The sequence below is a fragment of the Trifolium pratense genome, linkage group LG3, assembly GCF_020283565.1.
Source record: "Trifolium pratense cultivar HEN17-A07 linkage group LG3, ARS_RC_1.1, whole genome shotgun sequence".
NCBI classification, from domain to species: Eukaryota; Viridiplantae; Streptophyta; class Magnoliopsida; order Fabales; family Fabaceae; genus Trifolium; species Trifolium pratense.
The window spans coordinates 48171029-48183484 of NC_060061.1; the positions used below are offsets into that span (position 1 = coordinate 48171029).

A 12456-nucleotide genomic window follows, 5' to 3' on the forward strand; every position below is an offset into this window, starting at 1 on the left:
GAATTCATCAAGATCTGATTTGGTCTGATAATGTTCGAATGAGCTAAGTGCGTAGATACTCTGTGTTAACGGTAGTAGTCGTGTTAGTGGTTAATATTACAATGTTAATTTTTTTCTCTCCTTTGTCAGGACTTGAACCCTAAACCTCCTGCTTCTTAACTCTTAGCTCAACTAACTTAACCAATTGAACTATCTATCACACCTAGGTTTATGTCCCCTTAGTTACACGTTCTTTTTTGGTTTACAAGGGAAAATACTCCAATAAAGATCGATCATCACTTCACTATATCACTAATAATAATAGTATTAGTAGTATATTTTTTTTATAATCACAGTGAAAATTTTGTACATACTCCGTAATCCATCCGTATATAATTAAAAAAAATTAATATTCAATTTTATGATATAAATGGAAAAGATGTGGGAAAACAAAAAGGAAAAAAAAGAAGAAGAGAGAAATACACGAGGCATATTAGCTAGAACTCAATTTCATGGCTGCGCCAGTGACCATTGCTACAACGTTGTTGTTGTTGTTGTTCAACTCTGGTCTTGATTAGATGAACCAATGCACATTCCCACTTCAACTTCAAACCTTCCGAACCCTTCTCAAACAATGCATAGCCCAAAGAGATTTTCTAACTGGAAAATCCCTCCATGCTTTCTACATCAAATCCTTCATTCCACACTCAACTTACCTTTCCAACCACTTCACACTCCTTTATTCCAAATTTGGCACTTTTCCTAATGCTTTAACAGCTTTTCACCTCACAAACTACCCTAATGTCTTTTCCTACAACACCATTATTCATGCTTGTGCTCAACACTCTTTCCTCCAACTTGCCCGCCAACTGTTCGATCAAATTCCTGAACCGGACATTGTTTCTTATAACACTCTCATTGCGGCTTATGCTCATCGAGGTGAGTGTGGGCTGGCGTTGAGGGTGTTTAAGGAAGTTAGAGAGGTTGGGTTGGTGCTTGATGGGTTTACGCTTTCTGGCATGATTAGTGCCTGTGTGGAGGATGTTGGCCTTGTTAGGCAATTGCATTGTTTTGCTTTGTTGTGTGGATATGATTGTTACGCCTCGGTGTGTAATGCGGTTCTTGCTTGTTATGGTAAGCAGGGACGGTTGGATGAGGCGTGGCGGGTTTTTCGAGAAATGGGGGTTGGGTGTAGGGATATGGTTTCGTGGAATGCGATGATTGTGGCGTGTGGACAGCACCGGGAGGGATTGGAGGCCCTAAGGTTGTTTGGGGAGATGGAGAGGATGGGTTTGGAGGTTGACATGTTTACTATGGCTAGTGTTTTTACTGCATTCACTTGCCTTAAGGATTTGTCTGGGGGAATGCAGTTTCATGGGAAGATGATCAAGAGTGGATTCCATAGGAATTCTCATGTTGGGAGTGGGTTGATTGACTTGTACTCCAAGTGTGCTCCTCATGGAATGTTGGAATGTATGAAGGTGTTTCAGGAAATCCCTAAACCGGATTTGGTTCTTTGGAATACCATGATTTCTGGATTTTCCCAACACGAGGATTTGTCTGAGGATGCTCTTTCTAGTTTCCGGGAGATGCAGCGTGTTGGTTTTTGTCCGGACGATTGTAGTTTTGTGTGCGTAATTAGTGCGTGCTCTAATTTGTCATCTCCCTCTGTGGGGAAACAGGTTCATGCATTGTCAATCAAATCTGATATCCCTTCTAACCGTGTTTCGGTGAACAATGCTCTTGTTGCAATGTACTCCAAATGTGGTAATCTTCATGATGCGAGAAGGATATTTGATAAAATGTCCGAACATAATACCGTATCACTGAATTCAATGATTGCAGGCTATGCACAGCATGGTGTTGAGGTTGAATCGCTCCGGCTCTTTGGACTGATGCTGCAAGAGCAAATAGTGCCCAATAATATAACCTTCATATCTGTTCTTTCTGCATGTGCACACACCGGACAAGTTGAGGAGGGTGAGAAGTATTTCAATATGATGAAAGAAAAGTATAGGATTGAACCCGAAGCAGAACATTATTCATGCATGATAGATCTTTTGGGTAGGGCCGGGAAACTCGAGAAAGCTGAGAGGATTATCGAGACAATGCCATTTGATCCTGGTTCTATTGAATGGGGTGCTTTGCTCGGTGCATGTAGGAAGCATGGCAATGTGGAGCTAGCAGTGAAAGCAGCCAATAAGTTTCTCGAGCTGGAACCGTATAATGCAGCTCCATATGTAATGCTTTCAAGTATGTATGCCAGTGCCGGCAGATGGGAAGAGGCTGCAACAGTCAAAAGGATGATGCGTGAAAGAGGAGTGAAGAAGAAACCAGGTTGTAGTTGGATTGAGATAGATAAGAAGGTGCATGTCTTTGTAGCTGAAGACACATCACATCCAAGGATAAAAGAGATTTATGAGTACATGAGCAAGTTGTTAAGGAAGTTGAAGCAAGCTGGGTATGTAGCAGATATAAGATTGGCATTGGTGAAAGATGAAGAGGTAGAAGCAGAAGAGAAAGAAAGAAGGTTATGGTATCATAGTGAGAAACTAGCAATTGCTTTTGGTTTGATCTCAACTGAAGAAGGGGTGCCAATACTGGTTGTGAAGAATCTAAGAATTTGTGGTGATTGCCACAATGCTATCAAACTTATATCAGCGATTTCTGGTAGGGAAATCACGGTTAGAGATACACACAGGTTCCATTGCTTTAAGGATGGGAAGTGTTCATGCAGGGATTATTGGTGATAGATATATAATCGAAGGTGTTATTTCAGTGAGAAAATAAATTATACCACCACATTATTTACATACCTAGTTTAGTAGCTAAAACTATTGTAAAAATAGGAGAAATGACCAATACAATTTTTTGTTTATCCATATAATTTTATCAATAGTAAATTATAAATTTCTGTTAGGGCCCCATATGAAAATTTAATTTTCTGTCATCTGTCAAGGAGCTTTATGATGTCTCGTATGAACATCAACAAGTCTGAGAATTGATTTCGAGATTTATTTCTTTTGTTTCCCTGAGTTGACAAATGATGCTACCATATTGACAAGGGGATATAAAATTTGGGATATATTAGGCACTTCAAATAAGCTTGTTATTTTCATTGTTCAAGCTGTGATTGGTGATGGATTAGTTTCTCTGCAAGGAGATCAAAGTAACTGCTGACTGCTACCTAATGCGGTGTGGTTGAAACTGTGTGGAGTGTTCAAATGTTTGAAATCGGCTCATCAAGTTCCCAACAATGGAATTCTGGACGAAGTGACTCACGGTTTGATGACTATTGTGGAAAAACAAAGTTTAGCGGTTGCGATCAGGTTTTTAAAATTTTGGGATTTGTATTGCAGTGGCAGTTTGTCTTTGTCCTTGTGGTAAATTTTTAAGCACCGTTACAGCTGCTGTTTTGCAGTTCATATTGGGTTGGTCTAGAAACCTAGAAGTTGTTTCTACTAAGACCACAAGACTGTATGGAGCGGTAGTAACCAATATAAGGACTATTTCAAACCTTAGTTCAGAAAAGGAAATGGTTGATGTAATCTTCTCACCTCCAATCTTGAAACTCCACTGCAACCCTGCTGTTGGAAGGGACAAATATGTGGAAATGCATATGGGCTATTTCAGTTTGCATTCTATGGTTCCTTTACACTTAATCTTTGGTATGTTGGTAGACTAGTGAAGCAGGGTAGTTCTGATTTTTCTAATTGCAAAGGGACAGTTTTCGGAAGACATTTTGTTAGCCAATTTTTAATTAAGTGGAAATTAGACATTGTGAAAGAAGCTACATGGGAGGAAGAAGTCACTACTAGGAGTCAATGTCCTAAGCTCAGACTTGAGAACAAGTCTGTTTTTCAAGAGGGTGGCAATGTTAGGACCCCATATGAGAACTTTGGCCCAAATAGGAAATTAGAACATCAGCTGTCCAGGCCCATTATCAGGCTACTCTATGTTAGGAGGGAACAGTTTGAGGATGCTGACATGGCAGGGGGTGAGGGAGCATATGGATTGTGCGATGTATTCGGTTATATAAAGGAAGTTGTGTGAGGTGAGGGGGTATGCAAAAGAATCATTTTCTGTTTTGGCCAGAGGAGTGCATTTCTCTGAGACGAGCCTAGCTCTGTGGGTCGTTGGGAGTCTTGTTCCCAGCTGTATTTACCTTTCCATCAATAAAATACTATAGTTCATCCATTGATATCTCTTATTTTCCTGACTATTGCCTTACTTGATTCTAGGTTCACATCAATTTCACTCCAGCATAGTTTAACTGTTAAGCAGATGCCGAAGTCTACTAGTTTAAAATTTAAATTTAAATTATCTTTGCAAGATAGAGCTATGTACTTCTAGCTAAGCAAATGCCAAATGTCAAGTTGATGTCCGTTACTTGGTTTCATGAGAGGAGTGAATGTAACATGGCCTTGTTAGTTTGTATAGGAACATTACAACCTTGGTGTTAGTTAGAAGGTAATTTCTCTTTAAGTAAAAGTTTTCTTTTGGTTGCTTCTAGGTTCTGCATAGATGGCAGAGTAGTGGAAAGTTTTTTAGGCTCTGTGTGTGTGTAATAATAAACTGCTGCTATTTAGCACTGAATGGAAGAAATGAAAATCAATCACTAGTTATCATATTCCCCGACTTATTTGATTTCCGGAATTAGAGTTCGTCTGCAGCAGCCCCTTTTTTATTTTGGGGGGATCAAGTTTCTTGCCAACTATCGACCCCGATCTCTTTTCATTTCTTTTGGGTATTACTAGCCTAGCCTTCGTCAATCACACTAAAGCAGAGCACCCAACTACGGATTCACTCTAAAGGAAGGTACTCAACATTTCAACTTGTGTCCTTTTCAGTATTACATTATTCTAAAGGACATTGTAGATAATTTGGTTGATGAAATGTTGTCACATGGTATCATACAGCATAGAGCATAGCACAATCTGTTTTGAGTTTTTGGTCGTATCCTTCGGCTGAACCAATGCTCTAGTTTCTTCCAATCATTCATGAATCATATTTTCCATCCATTTTTACGACGGTTTGCGTTCATCTTATTTGATAATATATTAATATTGGTATGTAGTCCCTCCATGATTGACCGTGTGCTGCACCTCAAGTTGGTTTTCGTAATCATAAGGGGCAATACAGTTATGCCTCACAAATCTAAGTTGCTTTTGAACCAACAGAGTGGAATACTTGAGCCATTTTCTTTGGCCATATTAGATTGGAGAAGAATGCTCATATCTTCAATTAAATTTCACTGTCTCTTAGCCTTTGTATTTAAGAGTTAAATATGTTTTACATCAATTAGTAAGTTTTAGTTAGTTTGTTCTCTATGTTTCATCCAAACAACAAGTTTTAAGACGTTGAGGAGAATTACAAGACGTTTTGTGCAGAGACCTGATTTTTATTAATAATATATTTGTTGTTCAATAAAAAAAGATGGCTAAAATATGTGCAAAATAACTGTAGTTTTTTATAATAATATTTTTTTTATGTTTTTTAGGATAAAATAAGTTTTTCGTACTTTAAAAATACTGAGTTTTAACTTTTGTCTCTATAAAAAAAGTTAGAATGTTTTCTTCTGTGAAAATCTTTTATGCACGTAGGATTAGTGTCCGTTAATTTTTAAAAATTTAAAGACTGTTTAATTATCCTTGAATTTTTAATTTTTTTTGCATAGCTAAGTTATTCATGAGTTTGGTTGAGTGGAAAAAAAGAGGAAGAAAATAAAATTACGAAAACCAATAAATAAACTTGGACTAAAATAAAAAAAATTGGTGAATGTTATTAGACAATCAAATTGGTGATTATTATTAGACAATCAACCAAACGAACTATTAGCGTTAAATAATTTATTTTTTTGACTAAAAGAGTTAAATAAATTGGTGAATCTTATTAGACAATCAAATATAATATTAGATAATGAAATTTAGAATTTGAAGTAAAAAAATAGATATGCTATGTTATTCATTTCAATTTTTCAAATTGGTTAAGATTTTTTTTTTTTTTTTTTTTTGTCTAAAAATTGGTTAAGAATTAAGATTAAAATCTTGCACATAATCCTGCAGCAAAAAACCCTATAATTAGGGGCCAGGTGATTTTTTTTTTTTTTTCATTTTTTCTGATATACATAATTTTTTTTTCATTTTTAAAAGAATTTAATATACATGTACTGTCGGTGTAAAGTTATTTTGCACATGCGTCCAATAATATAGTGACACATCATGTATGGTAATTAAAAACACATGATTTGTCACATTCATTAAATGATGTGGCAACATGTCATTGGATGTATGTGTAAAAAAAAATTACACCGACGATGCACAACAATATTGTCACCCCATTAAATTGAACCAAAACATGTTCTTTGGTGGTTTGTTTCGCAAGAAAATATTGAAAATAAAATTAAACTAAAGTTTATCTCCCTACGTTACCAATTATTTCTACCATAATCCTATTGTTACCAATTATTTTATTAATTAAACAAACTCTCCAATATTTTCTCTCTTTAACTTAACCCCCAATCCAAGTCTGTCACATCTTTTCCATATATATTTATTAATTACTTCACTTGTGATTTTTTTCAATTTGAATTTGAAGAATCTCTATTCACCAAAAATCATTGTTCTTGTTTTTCCGGTCCTGCTTTATTCCCCAACCTAATTTCTTTTTTCTTTTCTTTGTGGATTTAGAATGATGCACACGAATGCTTTATGAATTCTTCAAAAATTAACACTCCTTCAGCTACATAACATTGTGCTATATATTTAGACAAGTTGTAAAATAGATCAAAGTTTGAAACTGTTAACACAATTTGTCTAAACATATAGCACATTGTTGTGTTGTTGATCATCTTGCTTCAACTATCATTGTGCCGCTTCAAATTAAAGAAGGAAGATGCTTAATTTTCATTGCAAATAGCTACTTAGTGTCCTTTTCTTTGTGTGGCAGTTCTTTGATTTTATAGTCATTGTTAAGAATTATCGTTTCAAAACGCTGCAGGCAAACGCCATGTTAAATTAAATTATTGAAAGAATGACACTTGTGTATTTGTTCCTTCTTTAGAAGAAATATGAGAATGACATGTGTACTTTTTGTTTTGAGCAAAACAATTAATTATAATATAGATATATATATATATATATTTATTGTTATTGGGAATCAAAGTGTGCCTTTAGGTGGTAAAGAGAACACACGTAGACGTCATGTTGAATTAAATTATTGAAAGGATGACACTTGTGCATATTTTTTTTTTTTTTTGTTTACAAAGGAATTGATGATCGAATTCATTGATCTCTAACATACTACTCAAATTTCTCACTACTAGAGCAAACCTAGTGGCTTTGTGCATTTGTTTTTTTAGCAAAGTTTTACATCCAACCTCATGCTACAATTTGTAGCTTTAGAAAATACAGGGTAGAAATGTCTCCGACTTTTTCTCTTCCCTTCCTCCTCCCATGGTTCTCTTATCTCCCAAAAAATCATGTTTTTCCTCCTATGGATAAAGTTCAGAAAATAGATTTCGAACTAAAAAACCATGTTTTAGTGTGTTTTAATGAGAGACATGATTTTTTTAATTCGAAATCTACGTTCTGAAGTTAATTCTCGAAGGCAAAATTTCAAGGGGATAAGAGAACCCCGGAGGAGAGGAATAGAAACCTTCACCAATGTCTCGGGACGTGAAAATTGGAGTCCAAATGCAAATTAAACGAATCATTTGTCTTATCCATCCTACTACTCTATTTAGGATAATGTTTATCTTAGGAATGAAAGAAGAAAAAGAAGCAAGCAAGGTTACATAACTTACATTACATCACCAAATTATAACCAAAAAACCTGAAGACCTTAAGGATTTAGGATCATGCACATAAACACAATCCAAGAAACAACAATCAGTTCAATTTTTTATTCATCTACTTAACAGTGTGTCATCTGTTTGGATAAATTGTGTATCAGATCTGACTATTATCCAAAAAACCTGATACACAATTTATCCAAACAAATGACATTGTTATGTCTTCACTTCTATCCATTGTGCTGTCATCAAATCAGAATGAAGGTGTTTAATTTGCAATTCATCCAAAAGAGGTACTAAATCAGATCCTTTTACTCTTTCACCTTTGAGTGAGTGACATTATAACTTTTTCATAAGAAAATGGAAAATTGAGTGATAGGAAAAATGTTAGGCCATCAACATATATATTAGGATCAACAGTGGTTCATGGAGCTAACACCTTTATACTTTGTATAGTGCAAACTGAATTACAAGATTGTTTGCAAATCATAACACATCTAATTTTACAAAATAATTTAATGAAATCAAATATTCTATTCTGCATTAATTCGGTCTACGTTTGGGAGAGTATATTTTGAGGAAGAGGGGCAATGTTGAATTAAACATAAACACAATACTATCAACTGTAACGCGGGCGCGCACACAGATATGCACACTCACGTGCATTATTTTTATGCAATTCGCTGTCACGGCATGAAAGGAAAGGAGATGAATCAAAAGGAAAATGAAAGCCCTTACAAAGATATTTCAACAGTACTGTCCAGAGAGATAAATAAATCAAAATTTTCATACAAAATAAGCAGTATTGCAGCTACTGCCATCAAACATTTTACAAGATCCAAAAAAAAAAAAAAAAATTAAGAAAATAAATAAGTGAATTCTTTCTCTACTCATACTTTACAAGGGCAGCAAGCAAACCTCTGCAGGTAGGTAGATAAAATCTTTTGTGTGCTCAGTATGACTTCCCACAATGTATCAAACTTCCGGCACCCAAGAAAAGACCAAATATAGCAGCACTTCCAAGTGTAGTTTGTCCAATATGCCTAATTTTCAAAAGTCCGGGTACCTGCATCTCAATGAATTGATTGATCGGAATGTTGACACAAATAACCTCTGAGAATTAATACATTTTGACGTCTAACATAAAGTAATATGACTCAATATCAATATAAAATATTTATGATGTGTCTTTTGACAGCATGGCGGGGCATCTCTTATTTTGGCTAAAGTGGATTCAATATTCTCTTAAGTAATGTAACACTCACACATTCAGATTGAAGGAGACACATATTACTGTCCAACACCGAGATATGTGATTACATTCAAATATTTAATTTTTCAAATTATTATCGGTGTCAACGTATCAATGCTGCGTTTGGTGTCTGTGCCATGTCGTTAATGAGAACTGAGGAAATCAAGAGTGAGTTCTCGGTAACAAATCCACAGATTGTTATTTATATGTTTGTAACAGTGCATTCAGTCAGCAGGTTGATTACAAACATATCCATCACAAATACATAGTAAAACAGATAATGGAACTCGAATTCTACGGAAGGACTGCAAGAACAATCTAAGGGATCTATTCTATAAATAGAAGAGGGGCAAGTTTCGAGTTGTTAAACCTATGGTTAAACATACATAAAAATCAAGACTGCCAAAGAAAAGAGAAATAACAAGAAAAATAGTGTTGTCAATCGTGGATCTCGAAAAATAGTGGTTTGTTCAAATTCCGCTATACTACAACTAAAAATCTAGCTTTACTTCAAAGCTATCGATGTATAGATACTTACAAAATTTTACAAAAAATGGTGCTCTAAACAAGATCATATCACATACCTTATATCTAATAGCCTCATATGTTCCATACACAGCACCTGAAAAGAAGCCAAGAGATTAGGTAAAAAGGTGCACTGAAACATTTAAATTCAAGTAACTTAAATAAAATGAAAAAACAAAATGAAATAATCATATAGATGCATTTGACGTTAACATTTCAGCATAATAGTTATTTCACATTTTTACAAAAGCACCTGACTGACAATGTCCACACTACTTTTCAAAGCAAGATTTCAGATGATTCATTCGTAAAATTTGATGCATCAGACTTAAAATATTACATACATGTGATTAAGAGTCAAGCTCAATTGGATACGATCAGTAAGTACAAAATAAGATGCAAAGCACTGCGAGAGTAAGTACTCAGCCCTCTTTCCTTTCTACTAAGCATGATTTCAAGATTTGTACATATATTTTTTATGCATTATCGAAAGACTTCCATAGAAGTGCCATCTCATCAAAACCTTATGACAAGAACACACACATAAATCAGTGTCTTATTTCAGAATCCCCAAGGTCCAGGATTCTAAAATACCTTCAGATCACCTAAAAGAGCATTACAACTGAAAACACTAACCTAAACCACCTCAAACAATTTCGTTTATTTCTCATGTTCCAAAGAAGGTCAAAGACCAAGCATGGAGGGAATAAATGGGCTAGTTGAGACATATAGCTTCAGTAGAAATATTGAAGGTACTGCCCCAAAGACTAAACTTATGCTAAATCTCTAGGGCCATCATCGAAATTTCCATTAAGCATATCAATGTAACTTTAAGCTTTCTTTTAGCTACAAGTACATAGCTAAAAAAAGGACATAATTCAATTATTCCTCTTCGAGTTCAAACAACAAGCATATGCTAAAGAGAAGTGGATCCTCTATAACGTGAGTTTTTTTTTTTACGACATTTATATTGAAAAAGATACATAGACTCAAAAACAATGAGTAGGTCGAACCCTATCAAAACTTGCGGAACTTTGTTTAATACTCCCTCTCTGGTCTTTTTTATAAGAGACGATTTACTTTTTAGATTTATTGAATAAATTATGTATTTGTTTTACATTTTAGACCAGATACATTAATTATTCAATGAATCTAAAAAATCAACAGTCTCTTATAAAAGAGACCGGAGGGAGCATCTATGCATCTGTCTCCATGCCGTATGAAAAACTCAAATCAGCAAATCTCCAACTAAAGATTCCAAGACTAAACACCCAAATGCATTGTGACAAAGATGGAAATGTAACAGTTTATTTGGCTTCTGAAAACATTTTCTGTAACAAAATCGTTTTTTACTCTAAACACAAAACAACAACATAAAGTTGCTTCACCGCATTTTCTATACAAAGTGTGGTTAATTTCAATATCATCATCTTTTAGCAGTTAGAAACATCAACATTTAAAATCACAATATGAGGCCAAGTAAATGCATCCCTATTAAGCACGATCAACTAATTGTGAACTTCAAAGCAAGTAAAAAAAAATAAAATAAACCAAATCGTTAAAATCGAGTAAAGCACCAAATTATTCGTTGTCTCTGTAGGACACTCTCACATAAGTCTCTGAATTTATATATATTTCAAAAAGGTCTCTTGACTCTATTAAACTGTCAAGTTGGTCCCTATATTTAATCACTTAATATCGATTAAGTCCTTATATTTTACAACTTACTATCGATTTGATCATTATGTTTATCCACTTATCAACTTATTCTCAATTTAGTCCCTAACATATATTCTTTAAAAGATTAGTATGAGTAAAATTTAACAGTCAAGGACTGATTTTGTGGTTTACTTAATTAAAATCACATTATCAAAGGGAAGATACTTATTACACTGAATAACCGATCAAAACAAATTTGATAATGCAAAACCTAATTGAATCACATAAATAATAAAGAACCTAAAATAAGAGTTGAAGTTAAACTACAAATAGAACATATATAAAGCATAAGGTATAAACAAATAAAATAATTGTATAAGAAGTGGATAACTGACCGACGGCACCGCCAACAGCGCCGCCTACGGCAGCACCGGCTGTGACACGAGCGAGGCAACTGTCTCTAGCCATTGCGATTTTGTGCGTTGTTTGGAGGAAAGTGAAACTAAACTAAACTCAATTTTTTTTTCCTTTTCTTTCACCAATAAACGCAAACTGTTTTTTTTTTTGCTTTTTTTCCAAGTAGTCTCGTTAATTTAATTTAATTGTTGCGGATTTTATATGTAAGAACAAAATTATTATTTATTTTTAAATATGTTTTTTGTCACCATAAAATTACTTAATTACCAAATTTTATTTTATTTTATTTTTTGTTTTTGATGCCTATAAAAAAAAAAGTATTGATCTCCATAAAGTATAAACTATTATTCACATAGTTTAAAACATTATGAAAAGCTTATCTAAAAAAATTAAAAATTTTATTTTATCTATTGAAATTTAAAAAAATTAAATTTAGTTCTTTTCATTTTAAAAAATTCTAAAGTCTTAAAAAATTTGATCCAAAAAAAATCTTAAAAATAATTTTTTTATAGTATTTTTTTTGTGAAATAATCTATTGACTAGACTCGTACATTTTAAATGTGGGGAAATGTGAAATATGTGGATCGAACCCCGGTCACTCAAATAATATCTCTGGTAGCTACTATTTGAGCTACATTTATGAGACACTTTTTACATATTCTAAAGCCAAATTCTAAGAGCTCGTTTGTCTCAGTTTTTTTTTTTAGAATTTATGCAAACAGTTTATGCAATTTTTATATATTATTATAAGTTTGTCAAAGTAGTTTATGATAAAATAGTTTATAAAATTATAATTTTCACTAGTGTGAACTTATAAAATAGCATAAAATCT

General features: G+C 33.9%; 2 protein-coding genes across 2 annotated transcripts; one reads left to right on the forward strand and one right to left on the reverse strand.

Annotated features, from left to right (window-relative positions):
- Window positions 1-416: 416 nt before the first annotated feature.
- LOC123917306 (pentatricopeptide repeat-containing protein At3g49710) lies at window positions 417-5408 on the forward strand. Its single transcript, XM_045968996.1, has one exon. It carries the CDS (start codon window positions 558-560, stop codon window positions 2727-2729), a length of 2172 nt encoding a protein of 723 aa, XP_045824952.1. The 5' UTR covers window positions 417-557; the 3' UTR covers window positions 2730-5408.
- A 3072-nt stretch (window positions 5409-8480) lies between these two features.
- LOC123917307 (reactive oxygen species modulator 1) lies at window positions 8481-11778 on the reverse strand. The gene is made up of 3 exons (XM_045968997.1): window positions 11603-11778; window positions 9608-9645; window positions 8481-8837 (listed from the first exon to the last, which is right to left on the reverse strand). Exons 1-3 carry the CDS (start codon window positions 11673-11675, stop codon window positions 8724-8726), a joined length of 225 nt encoding a protein of 74 aa, XP_045824953.1. The 5' UTR covers window positions 11676-11778; the 3' UTR covers window positions 8481-8723.
- Between the last annotated feature and the right edge of the window lie 678 nt (window positions 11779-12456).